Source organism: Paroedura picta, chromosome 7, assembly GCF_049243985.1.
Source record: "Paroedura picta isolate Pp20150507F chromosome 7, Ppicta_v3.0, whole genome shotgun sequence".
NCBI lineage: Eukaryota > Metazoa > Chordata > Lepidosauria > Squamata > Gekkonidae > Paroedura > Paroedura picta.
This window is the reverse complement of record NC_135375.1, coordinates 74,693,258-74,715,098: the sequence shown is the minus strand read 5'-3', so window position 1 is coordinate 74,715,098 and position 21,841 is coordinate 74,693,258. Positions and strand designations below refer to the sequence as shown.

Here is a 21,841-nt window from a genome sequence, read left to right as displayed (position 1 = left end):
ATAAGTCCTGGAACTTCTGATTGCCTGATAAGGAACCTTTCACAATTTTCTCTGGTGGCCAGCAAGAGAGGAAAAATTCAATTTTGCCTGGAAAGAATGCCTACCCTGCTAAAATGAAAACATATTACAGATACAGAAATTGACTCTGGGCACATTTTAATAGCAATTCACTGAGCAAACACTGAACTACCTATATATGTGAATCACTATTTTTGTAATAATCTGTTCTAAATTGGTATTTGCCATTTTATTTCCCTGCTGTGGTTAATATGCACACTATATGGGCTGCCTCTTGTTTGTTCTTTACCAACAGCTATAAGAACCTCAAAAAACCCTGTTTACATTATCTCCCCTTCCAACCTGTTCCTCCTACCTCCCTCTTCATTTTTTATAAAATTGTAATTACATTGATGAGAGAAATACCAATATATTCCAGCTTTATCATACTGAGGAGGTAGGGGGGAGGTCACTATTTATGTACTTTGAAAACCTTGGCTGCAGTGTTCATTACTAGTGCTTGGCTGTGTTGTACTTTCCCAGTTCATGAGGAAATAGGGCAACATTCAAATTATGCTGGGGAGAGAGTCACATTATTTGGGAAGGCCAACTATTTAAATGAAAGGAAGAAATATTCAGCAAAAGAACTAGTGTCTACAAAATGTGGAGCCTTTTGGAGAGATTTAATCCAATATTTTCAAGAATTCAGTGCCCAATGCCACATTTTGTAAAATTTTCCATTATTTTCCCCTGACCAAGTACTTTCTGCATAGAAGGTAACCCTCTGACAGGGAATCTCTTTGGTGGATAAAGTTTTTCTACACTGAAGATCTGTGATTCCCTCGCTCTCCTGAGAAGCAATGAGGACTATTGGGACTGAGGGATGTGGGGGAAGTGCTGCTAATGTTGCACTGCCTGCTGCTTCTTCCAAAATTATGTTCCAAATGATGAGTAGTAAGCCTGCTTAGTGTCTGGTGCAATGGTTTGAACATTCAGAAGATGAAGGCAAATATATAACTTCCTTCCCATTAAAAAAGAATGTTTGGAGAAATTTACAGATCCAGAACTGGTTCCCTTTATATCCTGTTCAACCAAAGCCTCCTTTAGGAGAAGAAAGGTCTGGTATTATTGTTGCCATGCTGCTAAAGAAATGGGTAGGGACAATCTGGCCAAAGTATGTGAGAAGTAAACAAAGCTCACTGCTGTAAAGGGCAGAACAGGGTGCATTTGCCTCCCCCACCCCCAACCTCCACTGCCAGTAACACTAGGGGAAGGTTCAGGCTGGGACTGTATGCCATCATCCTTGCTATCAAGGGTGCCAGCCAGACTATCTGCCTGCACACCCACTATGCAGAGAAATCTTATGCCTACATATCTTCTTGATGTCCCACCCCTGAGAAGAGCTTTTCTCCTTGCACGAATGAATGCTTTTCCCTCAAAGGTCTTAGAGGGAAGGTTTAACCGTATTCCATACCATGTGAGACTCTGCCCATGTGGTTCTGGCTGCCCTGACTCATTTTGTTAGATGGCCCCTTATATGCATGATGTTGGGATGACAGTTTTGTTGCTTTGCTGGAAATCAAGCTTTCTGTAACTGTAAGTCTATGACCTTGCAATTCCTACTCTCTGACAGAGATCCAGAGGTAACCATTATAGTCGCCAGTCTTAACTAAGATGCTTTTATAATATGCTGCTGATTTTGTATTTTATCTTTTATAGTTTATCTTATCATTTTAAAATCTGTTCGGTTATATAACTCCATGGCCTATTTTATTATTTTGTTGCAATTTTAAGCCTTATTTCTATATGTTTTATACATATTTTATGACAATAAAAGGTTACTGACTGACTGGCCTGCACACCCAAAGTAGCATGTCCCAGTTTCCCAGACTGAAAAAGTCCCACAAAAAGTGATCCTCTCCCCAACACTATTCAACATCTTTATGTGTACTCTCACCAAGTTGGTCTGGAGTCATGACCTGGGATATCACCGATATGCTGATTGCACTCAGCTGTATCTCCTGATGGAAGGCCAGCCTGATAACCCCCCTGAATCCTTGGCCACATGACTGGAGGCTGTAGCAGAGTGGTTCCAACATAGTTGCATGAAGCTTAACCCCTCAAAGATAGAGGTCCTTTGAATAGGTAGGGAAGGGCCAGACCAGGAAGTACTACTCCCCAGCCTGAATGGAGTGCTACTCAAAACAGCACAAATTGTCAGGAATCTGGGTAAGATTGTTGATGCTTCTCTACCAATGGAAGCTCAAATCACTAAAGTAGGACAGGTGGCATTTTTCCACCTCCACCAAGCTAAACTACTGGTGCCCTTTCTGGTCCCAGAACATCTCATCACAGTGATCCTGGTAACAGTCACCTCTAGATTACTGCAACTTGTTTTACGCAGGTCTTCCCTTATCTCTGCTTCAGAAGCTATGATTGGTACAAAATGCAGCTGCTTGCATCCTAACCTGAACCCCATTGAGAGTCCACAGTACCTTGATTCTCCAGCAGTTTAAGGTGAGGTTTTATTGTATTTTTAATATTTTACTATGTAAACTGCAGTGAGACCTGCTGGGCAGCAGTGGTATATAAATCTAAAAATAAATAAATAAAGTGCTGGTACTCATCTTCAAGGCCATATGCAGCCAGGGTCCTGTGTACCTTAAGGGCAGTCTGTCCGCATATATTCCCTGAAGAACAACAAGTTCTATCCATTTTAACAACCTGGTGATCCCTGGCACCAAGGAAGTCCATCTGGCATCGGCCAGATCTAGAGCCTTCTCAACTGTGGCCCAACCTGGTGGAATGAGGTCCTCAACAAAGTCAAGGCCCTATCAGAACTCAGTTCTGAAGGGACTGCAACTGTTATGCCAGGCTTTCAGATGAGCACAATAAACCTGTCCATCTACCAGGCAACCTGACAATAAATTATCCCTGAGTACTATTGTTACCCCTTAAATTGTTTATGATTACCTATATGTTGTACTGTTAACTATTTATACCCTTTGTTGCTCATACTGTTCCAATGTTCTATGTACCTTACCCCATTGGTTTAATGTACACTATCCTGAGATGTCACAGCGAGGGGTGGTATATAAACTGAACAAATAAATAATGTGGTTCCCAACCTTTTTATCACTGGGGACCGGTAAACGCTTCACAATTTTACTGAGGCCCAGGGGGAGGGGGTAGTTTTTGCTGAGGGATGTTGCATCTGCCGCCTGAGCCGCTGCTCCACTTGCTTTTCCACCAGCACCCCTGACTTCCTGCCGCATTGGGGGGTGCTGCCAGCAGCAGCTGCGCAGTGCCACTCCGAGGGGGAGCCCCAGCCATGGCGGCCACCAGAGAGCACCAAATGTGAGCCAGCGGCAGAATGGCAGGGCAGCCCCTGAAGCGGCAGCCGGGAGGGGGCAAGGAGGAGCCACAGCCTGGTACTGACAGATCCCTGGAACGGTGTGGGTCCCCGGACCAGGGGTTGGGGACCGCTGCTCTACAATATATTAGAAAACACAGGGTTAGCAAATAAAGTCAACTTGTCTCATGTACAAACACACCTAAATTTTGCAATATAAAGAAAACAATTAAAGAGAACTCATTAAAATTTATCTTTGTAAGAAAATATATGGCATGGGGAGGGGGGGTGCAGACATGCTGTCCTTATATGGGATCCAGAAAACACTTCCCAGCAAACAAAGCACTGATTTGTAGAAAAGAAACCTATCAAAACAGCTTTCTTTGGTATTAAGACTGATTCTGGATGATCATCATTTCAACTGTTCTCTGCTTATCACTCTTTCCTCCTTGCGGCCTTGTATAAATGAAACAGTGACAGTGATGAGTCCAAAAACATACAACGTATTAACAACCCTTCCTTCATTGATCCTGAATGTCATTCTTCACGTGATTATCACCGCATTAAAAAATGAAATATATTTTTGGTTCAGATTCTGGTTAGTTTTCTCTCCAAATGCACCCCCCTTCCCCTAAGTATTCAACCTTCACTGAGATCAGCCTTAGAATTGCCAACTACCCCTGGGGCCACAAGGGGAGATAACAACACTAATGGTACATCTCACTTTTCTGGCTGACCTGTCTATGCAATATTAAAATGACTAGCACAGTGTCCAGAATGTTGACAAGCTGTGTCAGAGAAGCTGAGCTGCACTATGAAAAGTGTGAAGGCATTTAGTCTGTTCAATAGCAGCATCACAACTGACATGGAGCCTGTAGGCCTAGCTAAATAATGTGAAGGTTTTTTTATTTTATTTTATGGGGTTTTATTTTCAATTATAACACATCAGAAACTTAGTTGTTTTCTTAGATAACACTGTATTATATGCCTTACATGTCACTTTTCTGAAAATACTATCAAAACTTCAACTGAATCCTAAAAGTATTGTTAAAACAGAAATATGAATTCTGCTCTCTACTATAAGCAGACATATTGGAAGAATGACCCATTACATCTCTCATTTCAGATACAATCAGTTATTTGAGTGGATTAGTTGGTCTGCATTGTGAACAATCACTGAATAAAACAGATGACTTACAGCTGTCCAGGCTCCTTTTTTACACCGAGAACATAGCCATCCATCATGAATTTCATGAGAAGGAATACCATAGCAACCTATAATAAGAGAATGAAGGTGATGAACAGATTCTGTAGTTCATTATCTTTCTGGCAAAACAGACAAATAAGCTATTTACTTTGAATATTCTGTGATAAACAAACATTTTCACAAGAGTAAGCTATCTGCAGCTGAGAAGTTATCTATGTCAGCAACTATACTAATTTCTAAAAACCAGTTATGTTATCTTTAACAGTTTTCACTGTCCTAAATTTAATTTTCCAAGTGTTAAAATCACAATTTGAGTACTGCAGTAATAATTCTTCTTAAAAGTTAATACAGCTGAGTATTAGTTCAAATCCATACCTTGGTCATAAAAGTCGCTATCCCAGTTCCCGTCCTCCCCTTGGAGGATGTAATACTTTCCTGCCTTATAAGGCAAGGCTCACTGAGATAACTTATATGAAGCACCTTGAGTACTTAGGGAATACTTAATTATTAGAAGTGGTAGAAGTAATAGTACTTGTAGCAGTAGCTAGGGATGTCAGCCTCCTGGTCAGATCTGAAGATCCCTAGGAATTATACCACATCTATAGACTACAGAGCTAAGTTCCCCAGAAGAAAATGGATGCTTTGGAAAGTGGATCCTTGCTGGTATGCCTGTTTGTTTGTGCCCCAAAATAACTGTTGCTGGTAAGGGCTGGCCAGAGACCACAACCCAGATGGGACACACCTGCACAACTCCACCCCAACCTCAGTCTGCAAGACTCTGTCATCATCTCTATTATCCAGTTGGTCTGTCTGTCTGTTTGCACCCAAAAATACAAACTGTTGCTGGTAAGGGAAGCCTCTGGCAGTGTCTCTACTATTGCTGCTCAACTGTAGACTATAAAGATCAGCTCTGCAGCAAGAATTGCTGCTTTGGAGGATAGACTCTAAGGTGTTGTACCGTTTTGAGGCCCCATCTCCAAACCTCAAGGAATATTTCCAACCCAGGGGTAGCCAACCTCCAGGTGGGGCCTGGAGATCTCCTGGAATTACAACTCATTTCCAGGCAGAAATGGCTGCTTTGGAGGGTGGACAGGGCTGTTGTGCAAAAGACACATTTCATGCCTCCCACAGAGGTTGTTATGAAGATGAAATACTTGAGGCCTACTGCACAGGCTTGTTGTGCAGATGAAATAGGAGGCAGAAGAACCTCCACAACAGCACCCAGTTTCATCTTCACAATAACACTGTGTGGTAGGCCTCAAATGTTCAGAGAGTGACAGAGAAGAGACACGCATGGCTTGACTACATCTTCACTCCAGCAGTGAGGCTGGCCACAGCAATATTTTAAGTGAGAGGGGGCTTTTCTGTGGCCTCCCTGCCAGCCAACAGTTAGGCAGAAGGGAAAGCTTTCCCCCCTCAAAAGGTATGGCCATGCATGCCCTCAGACTCCCCTGCATTGCTCTTGGAAACGTGTCCCTTGCCTCAGTCAGGGGCTGTTAGAGGCTTCCTTCACAGCAAGCCTGAAGTCGAGTGGGTGCAGAATCCTGAGCAAGAGCATCAATTGGCCCAGGAGGGGGTAGATTCCACCAACAGGAGGCTTCAGAACCTTCAGCATTTTGTCAGGGTGTACTGTCACAATTTTATGTATAAAGATTTCATTGACTTCAGCCATGTCCTTAATTTCATGCCGGACTAAATAGTGTGAATAAAGGACCTCTAAAAATTATTTATATGGTGACTTGAATGGGTGAAAATGCTGTATTGTACTTTTTTTATATCATGACCTGGGAACAATTCTATATACACAGTTTTCTGGGACTAAATGTAGTACAAGATGATGTAGAGCAAACAAAAGTGCATAGCTTATAAAATGAAACTCACTATCTTCCCTCAGTTATAAAACATTAATTATCAACATATTTATGGTGGCATAAACTTCCATGGCCCAAAGCCTACTTAACACTTCTTTTTTTTACAGAATGAGGCCAAAACATCCAATATGAACTGCCAGCCATGCTCTTCTTTCAGTGACATACGGTAAGTCAAAGTCAAAGGTCAGCCTCTAAGCAAAAGGATAAATAAATGAATACTGAATGTTTAAAATGGCCTTACTCAGAAATCAGTCAGTCAGTAACCTTTTATTGGCATAAAATATGTATAAGACATATAAAAATAGGGTTTAATTCGGAAATCAGTGATGGTGATCTTAGTCACTCAGGATAGACACTTTAAAATTTATTGGGAGTCTCCCATATGAAACTGCTGAATTATAACATTAGCAAATCTGACACGGTAATGTGTTCTCAACAAATTCCAGGAATAGCTAGTTCACTATATAAAGAAATGTTACTTCAGGATGACTTACACTACTAATCTTGCTCAGAGTATTCATTACTCTGAGAGCCAGCTTGGTGTAGTGGTTAGGACTCTTAATCTGGCAAGCCGAATTTGATTCAAAATGACTACGCTACTTTCTGGACTTGCAGACATAATTAATAAATCATGAAAATCACATCAAATACCACTATTAGGGATTTGTATAAACCATGCACTAGTTTGCACACATATAACCAACTATCACATGTTGCTGATATGTTTTCTAAGGGTAACTTAATAGATAATACTCAAAAAAGTGAAGATGTAAATGGAATACATAAAGTTAAACAAATGATCTATTTACTTGCATGAACTTGCACACAACACTTCACACAGGAAATCAGCTGACTTGTTCCATCTTCTTCAATAAAGCCATTTGATGGATAGTTTTCAGTGTTCTCCTCACTATAAATAAAACATATCTCTGGAATAAGTGGTTTTGTCTTTTCCTTGGTCACACACATTTCTCTTTGTTTTGTTTCTGAGTAAGTATAGTTTTCTTCATTATATTTGTCAGCCTGAAAAATACATTTTAACAGAAAGTTATACACTGTTTTTCTTTGTTGATATGTTTCTACAACCTCCTTAAAGTTAATAAAATCCAATTCTCATTAAAAGTGATTGCTTCTAAAATATACCTCACCAATCACTTTTAATGTTTTGTTATTTTGATGGCTATAAAATTAAGAATTTCATTTAAGAAGCCTAAATTTAGCAATCATTTCTATCCTTACGGCTATCACTAGACTCAGCTCACTTTACTATTATTAGTTTTTATATCATTTAGAGATACCAAATGCTAAATTGAAAGTCAAAAACAATCTCTGTCAAGTGGTACTAAAATCACACAACATACAATGTACATACTGCAGACATAAAGCTATGGTAGAATCACAGTGGAGGTTCTGCCTTCTGGAGCTTCTGCAGAACTCTGCATCAAACTGTAATAGCAAAGTAATATGCAAGTGGAGGACCTATGCAAGGACATGTAGGAAGCATCTAATTTTCTCTTCTCCCACAACTTCATCCTTTCTTTCTCTGAAAGTCCCCACAGCCTCTACCTTTTCACTGCTTCCTTTTTTTCATTCCTCACCACCACCAGCCAACCTACCATCATCTTTCCCTCTTCTTACCATCTTCCCTCTTCTTACCATCTTCTCTCCTTCCCTCCCCAATAGACACTCCATAGAAAAACTCTGGCTACCTTGTGCAGTATTTATTTATTTATTTGATTTCTATACCACCCTTCCATATGGCTCAGGGATGTTTACATACAACACGGCGGATACATGGAACAGCTAGGGCTGGCACAGTTGTGCAGTGAGTAACCTGCAAGGATTTGTGCCGGGGTCTCCATTCCCCATGTATCCCCCTTCTGTATAGGTAAAGGTATCCCCTGTGCAAGCACCGAATCATGTATGACCCTTGGGGTGACGCCCTCCAGCGTTTTCATGGCAGACTCAATACGGGGTGGTTTGCCAGTGCCTTCCCCAGTCATTACCGTTTACCCCCCAGCAAGCTGGGTACTCATTTTACCGACCTCGGAAGGATGGAAGGCTGAGTCAACCTTGAGCCGGCTGCTGGGATTGAACTCCCAGCCTCATGGGCAAAGCTTTCAGACGGCTGCCTTACCTCTCTGCGCCACAAGAGGCTCTTCCCTTCTGTATATCTCTCCCCAAACTTACCCTCTTCCTCAGAGCCCACATATCTCCTACTTTTCCATGCCTCCATCTCGCCTTCCCACCTACCTACCTACCTACCTACCTACCTTTTATTTGTTCCCATTCTTTGAATTTATATATTATTTATTGTATACCCATCCTCCATTATATATTCACACCAACTTTGTAAGTAGTTTAGACCAAGGGCAAACACTGGCAGGGGCTCATGGGAATTGTAGTCCATGGACATCTGGAGGACCACAGGTTGACTACCCCTGATGTAGTGCATAAAGTTTCACACTAGGATCTGGAAAACCCTGGTTTGTATCACCACTCTAGTGTGAAAGCTTACTGTCAGTCTAAACCAAGGCTGACAGGGGCTCATGGGAATTGTAGTCCACAAACATCTGGAGGACCACAGGTTGACTACCCCTGCACTACATCACACTGGCTTCTGTGTGGTGGAAGTTGTTAAACATTAAGACCAGGTAAGTCATGCGAGTTTTGTGGTATCAAGATGTCATAGTGACTGCTACTACAGCTTGGCCTTGGACACCATCTAGTGGTGACTGGAAGAACTACAAGGATTTTGCTTGTTTTGCTGAAAATCGCCCTTTAGCTCCACCTGGTAGCCAAGTGAAGAATATTGACCAATTCTTCTTTTTTCCTTTCTTCTTCTGTGGCTGTCTGGGTTGCCCCCCCCCTTGGTAACAGGGTGGGCTAGTGAGGTAGGGATAGGGGATTTTCACCCAGAGAGGTCAGACACTAGGGCAAACTTAGCAGTGCCGGGGAACGAGCTGGAACGGTTGGGAGAACCTCTTACAGGCGGAATCCCACCCTTGCAGCGTAGCTTGGACCCGCCAGCTGCTAGTTAGAGTAGGGTGGGGGGAGGGAGGGTTGGGTGGTGATAGTTAAATAGGGTAGGGTGGGTTAGTGCAGCTAGGTGAGGGAGTAGAGAGGAGATTAACTGGTTATTCTCTCTGGGAGCAGGGTTATGGAGAGGGAGGCCCAAACAGAGGGGGGGGGTCATGCTGGGGCCGGGATTTCAATAATCACGGGCCAGGGGCATTATGGCAGGGAGAGGAGGTTGGACAAGAGAAGGGGTGGGAGCACTGGAGTCCTGTACAGCAGTGGTCCCCAACCTGCGGGCCACGGCCCGCTGCCGGGCCGCGAAGGCCATGGCGCCGGGACGCGGCTCCCTCTCCCTGCCCCCCCCCGCAGTAAAAAACTTCCCAGGCCGCAAGCTTGCGGCCCGGGAAGCTTCTTACTGCGGGAGGGCGGGGAGAGGGAAGCAGGGCCGGCCGCGCCCATCCGGGCGCGGCCCGATGTGCGGGCGTGGCCCGCGGGTGCGGCCCGATGCCCTGCCGGTCCCCAGCCTCAGAAAGGTTGGGGACCACTGCTGTATAGGGCCCGGCCGTGGAGACACGGCCGGCGTCCTGGGTGTGCTCGATCCCCTTCTAACCTCCGGCCCATCCCCAGGAATATGAGGGTGGAGGCTAGGGTACAGGGTCCGACATTGGTCTTGTGCAACGCAAGGTCAATTAAGAACAAAGCCTCGACCCTCCAACATTTCATCGCAGAGTCGAAGGCGGACCTTGCTTGCGTGACCGAGACCTGGGTGAGGGAAGGCGAGACAGTGGCCCTGAAAGAACTAGCCCCACCAGGTTACTCGGTCCTCCACCAATCTCGGACCCATAAGAGAGGAGGGGGGTGGCTATTGTGGTCCGGGAGGTCCTCACCCACAGGGCTCTCCCAGCGACGGAAATCGAGGGGGTGGAGTGTGTCAGTATTGGATGGGACTCGGTCAAGAGTGTGGCTATCTGGTTGGTATACCGACTGCCCAACGCGCCGCCAGATGTCCTGCCCCACCTGCTGGAGGCGGCGGCCGCCTGGGCATTGCAGTACCCCAGGCTTTTGATCCTGGGGGACTTCAACGTCCACGCGGACGCGCCCTCTTCAGTCCATGGCAGAGACCTGGTGTCATCCATGGCGACACTAGGACTTTCGCAATTTGTTGCTGGGCCCACCCATCACGCCGGCCACACACTCGACTTGATTTTTGGCGCTGGGATAGAAGTGGATCTGGATACAGCTTTAGCTGTGCCGTGGTCAGACCACTACGCCCTGCGGGCCCGGCTCAGGATGCTACCCCCTCCCAGTTGGGCGGTGGGCGTATTTTAGCCCGCCCGCAGAGATACATGGATCCAATTGGATTCCGGAATGCTCTGCGGGACCCGATCCCTCCTGGCGACTCACTGGCGGCCCTGGTGGTGGACTGGCAGTCCCGCCTATCGGCTGCTATAGATAAGATCGCCCCTAAACGTCCTCTCTGCCCTCGACTCAAACGGGCACCCTGGTATACCAGGGAGCTCCGGGAGAGAAAAAGGGAAGTGAGACGACTGGAGCGAGTGTGGCGGAGGACTCGCGACGAAGTTACGAGAACATCTCATCGCACGCTTATGAGGGCGTATGAGATGGCGGTGAAAGTGGCAAAATGGGAATTTTTTGCTGCGGAAATCGCGTCCGCAAGCTCTCGCCCGGCCCAACTATTTAGGACAGTTAGATCTCTTACCGCCCTTGAGGGGCGCCAAAATAGTAGAAAATTGGAACTAGGCTGTGAGGCTTTAATGAGCCATTTTGCGGAAAAAGTCTCGTCGCTCCGCCGCGCTCTTTCCACCACAGTTAATACAGTAAACAAACTGGAGACCCGTTGGCCGCCTTTGGAGGTGAAGTTCAATGGCTTCAGACGGCTCTCCCTACCCGAAGTGGATAAGTTGCTAGGTTTGGTTAGGGCGACCACTTGCCCCCTCGATCCCTGTCCGTCATGGCTCCTCAAGGGAGGTGGCCAGAGGATAGGAGGCCAGCTCAGGGATATTAACCTCTCCCTGGATTCCGGGGAGTTCCCTGAGCAGCTGAAGGGGGCAGTGGTTCACCCTCTCCTGAAAAGATCCACACTGGATCCGTGGGACCCAGACAGCTACCGCCCGGTATCGCATTTGGCGTTCCTGGGCAAGGTGGTTGAAAGGGCCGCGGAAGACCAGCTCCTGGCATTCTTGGAAGAAACTTCGGCACTCGATCCATATCAGTCTGGCTTCCGACCTGGCCACGGGGTGGAGACGGTGCTGGTCGCCCTGTTGGATGATCTCTGCCGCCAGCTGGATAGGGGCAGGTCGGCAGTGCTGGTTCTTCTGGACCTGATGGCCGCTTTTGACACCGTGGACCACGAACTGTTGGTCCACCGCCTCGCCGAAACGGGGATACGGGGCACAGCTTTACGCTGGATACGCTCCTTTCTCCAGGACCGGACCCAGAGGGTAGCAGTGGGGGATGAGGGTTCGCGCTCCTACAGACTTCCATGTGGAGTCCCACAGGGCGCGGTCCTCTCCCCCACATTGTTTAACGTCTTTATGCGCCCTCTGGCCCAGCTGGTGTGGAATTTTGGGCTGGGTTGCCACTAGTACGCTGATGACACCCAGCTCTATCTCCTCATGGACGGCCGCCCGGACTCTCCCCCGGAACCATTTGCCAGATGTTTGGAAGTTGTGACAGAATGGTTCGAGCAGAGTCGTCTGAAACTCAACCCCTCCAAGACGGAGGTCCTGTGGCTGGGACGTAGGGGGCGGGAGCAGGAAGCGCGCTTACCAACTCTGGGAGGGACGCACCTTACCATCGCGTCCCAGGCCAGGAACTTGGGTGTGATCATCGATGCTTCCCTGACCTTGGAGGCACAGATCAAAAGAGTAGCAGGCCAGGCATTTTTCCAGCTCCGCCAGGCCCGACTACTAGCGCCCTACCTGTCCCCCGAACACCTGGCCACGGTGATCCATGCAACGGTCACCTCCAGAATAGATTTCTGTAACTCGCTCTACGCGGGCCTTCCCTTGTCCTTGATCCGGAAACTTCAGCTAGTGCAAAATGCAGCTGCTAGGGTCCTAACTGGTAAACCTTGGAGGACCCATATCCAGCCAGTGCTGAGGCAGCTGCACTGGTTGCCAATTGCTGCCCGGATCCGGTTCAAGGTTCTGGTTCTAACCTTCAAGGCTTTACGCGAGTTGGGACCCACATACCTGAGGGACCGCCTATCGCCCTATGCCCCCCGCAGAGCCTTACGTTCTGCGGGAGAAAATCTGTTGGTCGTTCCCGGCCCTAGGGAAGCACGCCTGGCCTCGACCAGGGCCAAGGCCTTTTCAGTCCTGGCCCCCGCCTGGTGGAATGGGCTCCCGGGAGAGCTGCGGGCCCTGCGGGACCTTCCATCGTTCCGCAGGGCCTGCAAGACGGAGCTCTTCCGCCAGGTTTACGGTTGAGGCCAAGGTTAACATCTATGCCCCCCCCCGGGACCTGGGATTGGGATTAGAGACGGGTACCACCAATATCCCCTCCACCTGCTAGTAGGGGAAAGGGTAGTTGACTAGCCGCTCTTGCCAGGTTAGCTTGCTAACTAAAAATTGTTGGATTGTAGATGTGCTAATTGGACTTTTAATGGATTTTATGGGGTTTTAGAATGTTGTAACCCGCCACGAGCTGCAAGGGAGTGCCGGGCAATAAATCGAATAATAATAATAATAATAATAATAATAATAATAATAATAATAATAATAATAATAATAATAATAATAATAATAATCCTTCAAAATATGCTGAACGGGGCCTTGGGATTGCTATTTTATAGTTCGCCATCTTGGTTATGTATTAAGGGGTATTTTTAGGGGGGGTATTGTGTTTTTATTGACTTGTAAACCACCATGAGACATTTGAGAACAGCAGTATATAAATATAAGAATAAATAAAATAAACTAATAAATAAAAGTCAAAATAATCCTGAGAGCTCTGCCAATCCCTCTTTTTTACTGAAGAAACCATGGCTTGAAGGTTGGCGGTACTGTCATGGTTGCCTACCAACAGCCACTAAGAGCTTTAATTTCTTAAAGTTACATGCGCTCTTGAATCTGCTGTCAGTTAAGGAAGCAGTCTTCCACTTGCTCTAATTCAGTACTCTCCAATGCCAGCCTGGAGCTGCTCTACATAGCTAGATGGGATTACTGTAACCTAAGACATTGCTTACTGTTCTTGGCCAAAATTAAGATTGGACAATGACAAACAGCAGGAGACTTGGGGAAGTGGGGACTTGGTGAAGGTATTCATCAGCAACAGAGTGATATAACTCCCAGGCAAAATCCAGAGGTGGTCAGTTCTCCCAATAGATTATGAAAACATTTCATGAGTCTCATAAGAGTATAATGTCACTTCCAGGTTCCTACCAGACATTCTAAAAAATATTTCCTCCTGCTACCACTCAAAGTAGCAGGACACTGTAACTAGGACAGAGGATGGATTTTTTAATGAGCTGTTAAGAGTTCTATTGGTTTAATTCTGTACTATTTTGATTGCACTAAATTGATACTTTGCTCATGTTAACTGTCTTGTATTTGTTTGGGAAAGTAGCATATAATTATTTTAAACAAATAAACAGCCACCACACTGCTAAAGAAATCACAGGGGGAAGTGACACATCAGACTGCATATGACCTTCTTCCCCAGTTGTGAAGTATGGAATGAGATGGAGGGGTTTCAGCCTAGATCACAGCAGAACTGGGTCCACAGTTAACAGAAACATAAACTTGGGGGGAAATTGGCATTTGTGTGTGCTCACATTGTCTGATGGGTCAAATATATAATGAAATACAATTAAAAACCTCAATTGAGTATAAGGTAAAGGTATCCCCTGTGCAAGCACCGAGTCATGTCTGACCCTTGGGGTGACGCCCTCCAGTGTTTTCATGGCAGACTCAATACAGGGTGGCCTTGCCAGTGCCTTCCCCAGTCATTACCATTTTACCCCCCAGCAAGCTGGGTACTCATTTTACCGACCTCGGAAGGATGGAAAGCTGAGTCAACCTTGAGCCAGCTGCTGGGATCGAACTCCCAACCTCATGGGCATAGCTTTCAGACAGCCTTTCAGCTGTTTACCACACTGCGCCACAAGAGGCTCTTCAATTGAGTATATTTATGGTGGATTACAGTACACCATAGCAGAGTTGCTTAAATTCAATTTAGATGGGAGTAAAGGTAAAGGTAAAGGTATCCCCTGTGCAAGCACCGAGTCATGTCTGACCCTTGGGGTGACGCCCTCCAGCGTTTTCATGGCAGACTCAATACGGGGTGGTTTGCCAGTGCCTTCCCCAGTCATTACCGTTTACCCCCCAGCAAGCTGGGTACTCATTTTACCGACCTCGGAAGGATGGAAGGCTGAGTCAACCTTGAGCCGGCTGCTGGGATTGAACCCCCAGCCTCATGGGCAAAGCTTTCAGACGGCTGCCTTACCACTCTGCGCCACACGAGGTTCATTTAGATGGGAGTAGGCAAGGTAAAAATTTGTACTGCAACTGCTGAAGAAATTAGTCTTCTCTCTCAACATAACCTTAATTAGAACATAATCAAATTACTGCATTGTAGCACTTGGAAAAACACAAAGAATCCTGGTCATTTGCCACCTCAAGTATTATCACCTTCTGCTATTGAGTAAAGGAGCAGATTAAAGAACTACTGTTCTCCATGGCTAGTAGGGTAGTTCAAGGTCTGTGCTATTATTTGAAACAGTAAGAATATCTTACTGAGTTCAGTTAGTCAGTCTTTTATTACAGTCCTTGACCAATACAAAAACAATGTACTATAACAACCATAGTTCAAAGTATAAAATATACAGTCCAAATATCAAAATATATTCATATAAATAATTTCAGAATTAATAAAAGTTTATGAGAATAAAAAATCCAGATTATAAAATTTCATCTATCCTAACATAAATTGTCTTGTATAAAGATGTTACTGAATGGCAGACATTTTTCAGTTTTCATTTACATACTTTCTAGTAGATAGAACAAGGAAATATCTCCTTAGAATCATAGGTCCCATTAACCATGACTGAAAAGGGTTCATAGAATATATCTGACTCCTATCTCTCTCGTTTCTGTAAATCTTGCACCCTCAGAAAAACTGATTCTGAGGCCTGGAGAAGCCTCAAAAATGGAGTGGACCATTGGGAGGGGATTGCAGCTCTAGAAGAAAGGGGCAGAAATCACTCCCATTTTGAACAGAACAAGTGCTCATGGAACAGATGGCAGATTCTGCCAATTCCCTCTTTTTGCTTCAACATCACATGCCACACCCTATTCTGTCTCTGCAAGTACCCAAAACTTCAGAAGCAACATAAATGTCTGCAGAGGAAAGGGATATAGATTGTGAACAAATTCTGTTCATATTTCATTGGCCCCAACACGTGGTATCTACTTTGATTTACTAGACTATGGATGATTTATACTTCAATTCTTTATTTAATAAAGGTAAATTGTGTGGCTTCATTAGAAGCTTGCATTCTGAAAGTATCTGGACTTGCTTTGTATTTTCCATGTTTTACTACAAACCACATTTGTACATATTTATAATACCTGAAGTTTCCTTACCTGGTAGTATGGCTTGAGGAGTGTGCATACAGCACAACCTGGTTCTAGTTTGGCAACAGCTGCATTATACTCTTTTTCAGCAGTAAAATTTGGCGTTCTCGTCTGCCAAAGGTAGACAAGAGGTTTGGCCCAGGACTCCGTTTCTTGAATTTCTTCTTCATTTAAGAGAGCCTCAGGCAGTTCTTAAAATAAAATGACAACTGAAAATGCAGTGTTCTGACAGTTATAGCAAGCAAAAATTTAAGCAGAAGTAAGAGGCAAATGAATGGCAATTTCACATATGAAGATAAATCTATTAGAATAGATGTATTCAGAATGAAGAACAGTCCTGTATTACAAAGCAGAAAGGATAATGTACCCCTGTTTATCATAGGTGCTCAAAGCAACAAGCCAGTCACTATTACATGCAATATACTATTTGGGGAATACAGATTCACAAGAGACTTGGTTACCACAGCATATATTTTAGGGAAGTGGGTGTCTCAGAAAACAGCATGAGATGAACCTACTTCTGATTAACACTTCTATTGCCTAGGAAAACTTAATATTGTTCAGAATGCTGAAACATCAGATTCCTTCAGACCATGACTACACATATCTAGTTGACAAAAGAAAGTTTTTCTAGATCTTTAATGATGAATTGCCCTTAATTTCTGCTGAAGTACAGTAAGCCAATTATAAAATGGCATGGTTTCTTTTCCTAATAGTGTAGAAAATGTTGCATAGACAGGTTTTCAACAAAGTCCTTCTCTCAAATGCTTATTGAACAATTTCTCCTTAATGATGAAGTACTTGCCTACAGCTATTCTTCTGTATCCCACATGTAAGTTTAGAAACAGGAAAAGCATCACAAGATATGGAGACCCATGGCATCTATAGAGCAGTGGAAGAGTATGTGACAACCATTTGCAAACCTGACCTCTAAAACAATTCCCAACTGTAATTACTATAAAGAAATTATACTGCTTTCACAATATGAAATTATACATATATCCATTAACCACTTTCCAGACTTATGAATACTGAAGTGCACAGCACACCTTTATAACAAATTAAGACTGCTACAATATTCTGTGGTCCAACATGTAAAACAATAGATCCTGAAGAAAATATTCAAGCTGCATATAGTTCAGACAATTCATATTGGCAAGAAAAGTTAATTTCATATGTAAACTGATTTTCACTATGTGTTTTTCCATCAGTTAATGTGATACTTTGCAGGCTGAGAAATTTAAGAACTAAACATCCCCAATTTTTAGTGGAAAGGTACAGGTATAATAATACATATGACTCTAGTGTCATGGCAATGCTAAATATTTATGTAAATCTTATTTGTGTGCATAGCTACTTGACAATGCAAGCAAATGGTATTTTCATACAAGGAACCATTGTTATCCTTCTTCTGGATAGATGTTGCCATCATTTTTTCTCTGAGGGCATTTATCAGGTTACAGACTCATTTTTCTTATAAGCTTGCAATGGGTCAGAGTATAAGACTGGAATCTGACAGCAAAATACCCTCTACACATGTTAAACTACACCCTACATCCTGTTAAACATGCCACTCTGGTTTAATAATTTGGTGGGGAATTAACCAAATAATTTTGTGACTCAAAGTATCTTGAATGTACTTCAATAGGCACAATATTTTCAGCCCTAATTATTATTTTCCAGAATAGGACAACCGTACATCAAGAGTTTATATATCAAAATAAAACCCTATGAAAACAAAGTAGATTCCCCCAGACTATTATCATTTGAATTCTCTATCTGTGTCCTCTTGAAAGCAGAATAAACAACAACAAAAAATCCCCAAAGCTGAAGAGAACTTTCTATCTGTATAATAGTGCCAGATTAAAATGATGAAAAACTTACTATTTTCAGTTTTTCAAATTATCTCAAAATCAAATTATCTCAATATAAATGAGTTCTATTTTAGTTCTTGTCTACCCAGAAGTTTGTGCTTCGTTTTCCTGAAAAGAGTACAAGAAGCATACAAATATGACTCAAAATGAAAATTCTGCCACTCTAATCAAAAGTAACTATGCACAACTCTTCATCTCTAACTAGTCACAAGATCTCATGGTACTTAAAAACACAACTTATATATTGACCTGTTGTGATGGGACTCTGAAGTAAAAGAAAACCCAGAAAAATAGAAGAAAACAAGAAAAGTAAGGATATTAAATACAAGGTTTGTTTGTATCAATGCAGATTCTGGCCCATAAAGGGCTAATGCCAGGCAGAGTGTTGGACTGACAGTCTAAGAAGAGGCAGGGCAAGAGTGAAAGGGGGGGAAGTCAGATTGGGGCCAGTGTGAAAAGAGACTCAGGTGAGACAGTCAAGTGTGAGACAAGCAGGAGAGATTGAGGAGAAAAATCTGGATTGCATGGAGAACAACTGTGTTCTATGTATAGCTCTGGAGAACAAATATTGGGAAGGCTTAAAAGGAGTTTAAGCTCTGCTGCCTAGTGGAAATAAGCATTCTTAGCCCAGATCTGACCAGATGAATTCATGGGAGCTCTGAAAGCTAAATGTGGCATTTACAAACAGGAAATTTGGGTTAAGAAAGAGTGAAAGGACCATTCTCTATCCTTGACAGAAACTATTAACATGAGGAGATTGCTTCAAGTACAACTCTCTCTGTAACAAAGTCTGTTTCACAATTGATTAATAAGACACTAAAACTTGATAGCAACAGTTGGACCGAGGCAAGTCAGTGCTGCTGGTGTTGCTTGATCTCAGCAGCATTTGACATAGTATATCACAAGCTTCTTGCTCGCCACCCCATCGGTGCAGGGATTTGGGGGACTGTCCTTCAATGGGTAACCAATGGAAATAAACCCTACAACTATCAATTTTTATGAAAAGATATTCAAGTGGAACCTGAAAACATTATGCAGTGTCAATAAAAGGACAAAATGCAGTCGTAGTAAAACTAAGGAGGTTGAGCATATGGTCCTTGTTGCCCAAAGAACTTAGCTTATCCTGTGAGACCTTTGCCTTAAGCACATACAGATGGATTGACCCAAAAGACTATCTAAGCTGTATTTGCTGTAATTTTGGTAGAAATGCATCTGCAGAAGAAAATATACTAGTCCCACCTACCTTTTTGATGGAATGAAATGAATGCAGAAGATGGACAATGAGAAAACCTTTGAACTATTAACATAATCTCTGTTCTGCATTATACTTCACAGAGCTATCTGTAGTGAAAGGATAGATGTTATTTTTCATATATACATGGAAAATTCTATTAAAATACTGAAAGGTGCAAGCCAAGAACACGTGTTTGTCTGCAAGTAAAGTATTTTGAGCCAGCTCACAAAACCCAGCAAAATCCAGCATTTAAAAAGATAGTTGTGCGGTTTATCTAATGCCTGAGCTCATCAGGTTCTTGGTACAACAGGATAAGTAAGAAGATGAAGATCATTGAGAAGGGCTATATGAGATTAGGCCTACTCAAGAAGCGGACACTAGGATGCTGCTGCATGCATTACAAGCAGCAAAGTGTTGTACAAAATCTATTGTTTCTTCAGAAGATATAGATGGACTTATAATATGCCTTGTACTTGCAAGTGAAACACCATGCTCAATGTTAGTTAAATGTGGGACACAAAAATCGCACAAGATAGCCATAAACTCAAAACTTCCCCTGGATTGAATTTGCCTATTGCCTTGATTGGACTACATGCCTTCATTCCCTTGAAATGGTTGAGAAAGACTACCAGGATATTATACACTTATAATAAAGATAAGTGTAAAGTTCTGCATCTGGGTCAGAAAAATGAAAAGCATGCCTACTGGATGGGGGATACGCTTCTAGGTAGCACTGTGTGTGAACGAGACCTTGGGGTACTTGTGGATTGTAAACTAAACATGAGCAGGCAGTGTGATGCAGCGGTAAAAAAGGCAAATGCCATTTTGGGCTGTATCAACAGAGGCATCACATCAAAATCACAAGATGTCATAGTCCCATTGTATACGGCACTGGTCAGACCACACCTGGAGTACTGTGTGCAGTTCTGGAGGCCTCACTTCAAGAAGGACATCGATAAAATTGAAAGGGTACAGAGGAGAGCGACGAAGATGATCTGGGGCCAAGGGACCAAGCCCTATGAAGATAGGTTGAGGGACTTGGGAATGTTCAGCCTGGAGAAAAGGAGGTTGAGAGGGGACATGATAGCCCTCTTTAAGTATTTGAAAGGTTGTCACTTGGAGGAGAGCAGGATGCTGTTTCTGCTGGCTGCAGAGGAAAGGACACGCAGTAATGGGTTTAAACTTCAAGTACAACGATATAGGCTAGATATCAGGAAAAAGTTTTTCTCAGTCAGAGTCGTTCAGCAGTGGAATAGGCTGTCTAAGGAGGTGGTGAGCGCCCCCTCACTGCAAGTCTTCAAGCAAAGGTTGGATACACACTTTTCTTGGATGCTTTAGGATGCTTAGGGCTAATCCTGCGTTGAGCAGGGGGTTGGACTAGATGGCCTGTATGGCCCCTTCCAACTCTATGATTCTATGATTCTATGATGCATTCCGTCTACTAGGGAAGACATGGGAAATCTCTACAGAGCTGTTTGAGAAGGTACAGCAATTCACTTGCCAAAGGTATGTTCCAAATACCTGTGGTACTTCTGTAAATGAACTTTTTTGTGCCAAGAGTAAAGAGCTAGAGTGCAGCCACTCCATCATGCAAAAGATTGCCTATTTATGGACATACTTAGGATCAATTAGTAGGCAGGAATCTGAAGACACAGTTTGCAAAGCTAGTCAAATGTACCTTGTCTGAAAGATTATGGATGGTTGACAGAGATCAAAATCTAGTCATTGATTGAATGTGTGAACCACCAGCTGCAGTTTTGGAGATGTTATCATGCAAGTGTGTGAACTCCTGCCATTTGCCAAGTTACTCCTGGCTGTCTCATGGGCTTACTTACATTGCTATGCATAAATTACACATGTAATAGCCAGAAAAAAAAACAAATGTGAACTTTGCAGTTGAATATGAGGACTCAGAAAATGTTCTTAAAGATAAGAAACATTTTTAAAAATCAGAAAAATATTAGATAACAGTTGTGGAAGTGTTTTATAAATAGATGACATGTTTATTGAACTGCTGCTGAACTCACAAGAGAAGAGGAAGAGGAAGAGGAAGAGGAAGAGGAAGAGGAAGAGGAAGAGGAAGAGGAAGAGGAAGAGGAAGAGGAAGAGGAAGAGGAAGAGGAAGAGGAAGAGGAAGAAGAGTTGGTTCTTATATGCCACTTTTCTCTACCCGAAGGAGGCTTACAGTCGCCTTCCCTTTCCTCTCCCCACAACATACACCCTGTGAGGTGGGTGAGGCTGAGAGAGCCCTGATATCACCAAGGTCACCCAGCTGGCTGCATGTGGGGGAGTGTAGAATCGAACCCGGCATGCCAGATTAGAAGTCCGCACTCCTAACCACTGCACCAAACTGGCTCTCCAGAACAGCTTTATGGTTGCATGTGGGTGAGCGTGGAATCAAACCTGGCTCACCAGATTAGAAGTTCCCACTCCTAGCCACTACACCATGCTGGTATTATCCAGTTACATTAGATAAAAATTACATAAAATGTGGATCCATTCATATGTACCTTGCCAGTATGGTATAATGGTTAGGCTATTGGACTAGAATCTGGGACATTCAGACTTGAGCTCCCACTCTGCTATGTAAGCTTGCTAGGTTGTTGTGAAGATAAAGTGAAGAAGAGCAGAATTTCATCAACTGCTTTGCGTCCCCCCAGGGGAAAAGGTGAAGTATAAATGAAGTAAT

General features: G+C 43.7%; 1 protein-coding gene across 8 annotated transcripts in view; it reads right to left on the bottom strand.

Moving 5' to 3' along the window:
• The window catches only part of KDM4C (lysine demethylase 4C), a 259,002-nt gene that overhangs the window by 84,686 nt on the left and 152,475 nt on the right, over positions 1 to 21,841 (bottom strand). For 7 of the 8 annotated variants that reach the window (XM_077344954.1, XM_077344951.1, XM_077344953.1 and 4 more), the window contains exons 13-15: positions 16,054 to 16,235; positions 7,237 to 7,450; positions 4,548 to 4,624 (exon numbers count right to left, since the gene is read on the bottom strand). In XM_077344954.1, coding sequence (XP_077201069.1) covers positions 4,548 to 4,624; positions 7,237 to 7,450; positions 16,054 to 16,235 — 473 coding nt within the window. Of the gene's footprint in view, positions 1 to 4,547; positions 4,625 to 7,236; positions 7,451 to 16,053; positions 16,236 to 21,841 lie in introns of those variants that run through there. The other variant, XR_013232575.1, reaches the window with a different exon arrangement.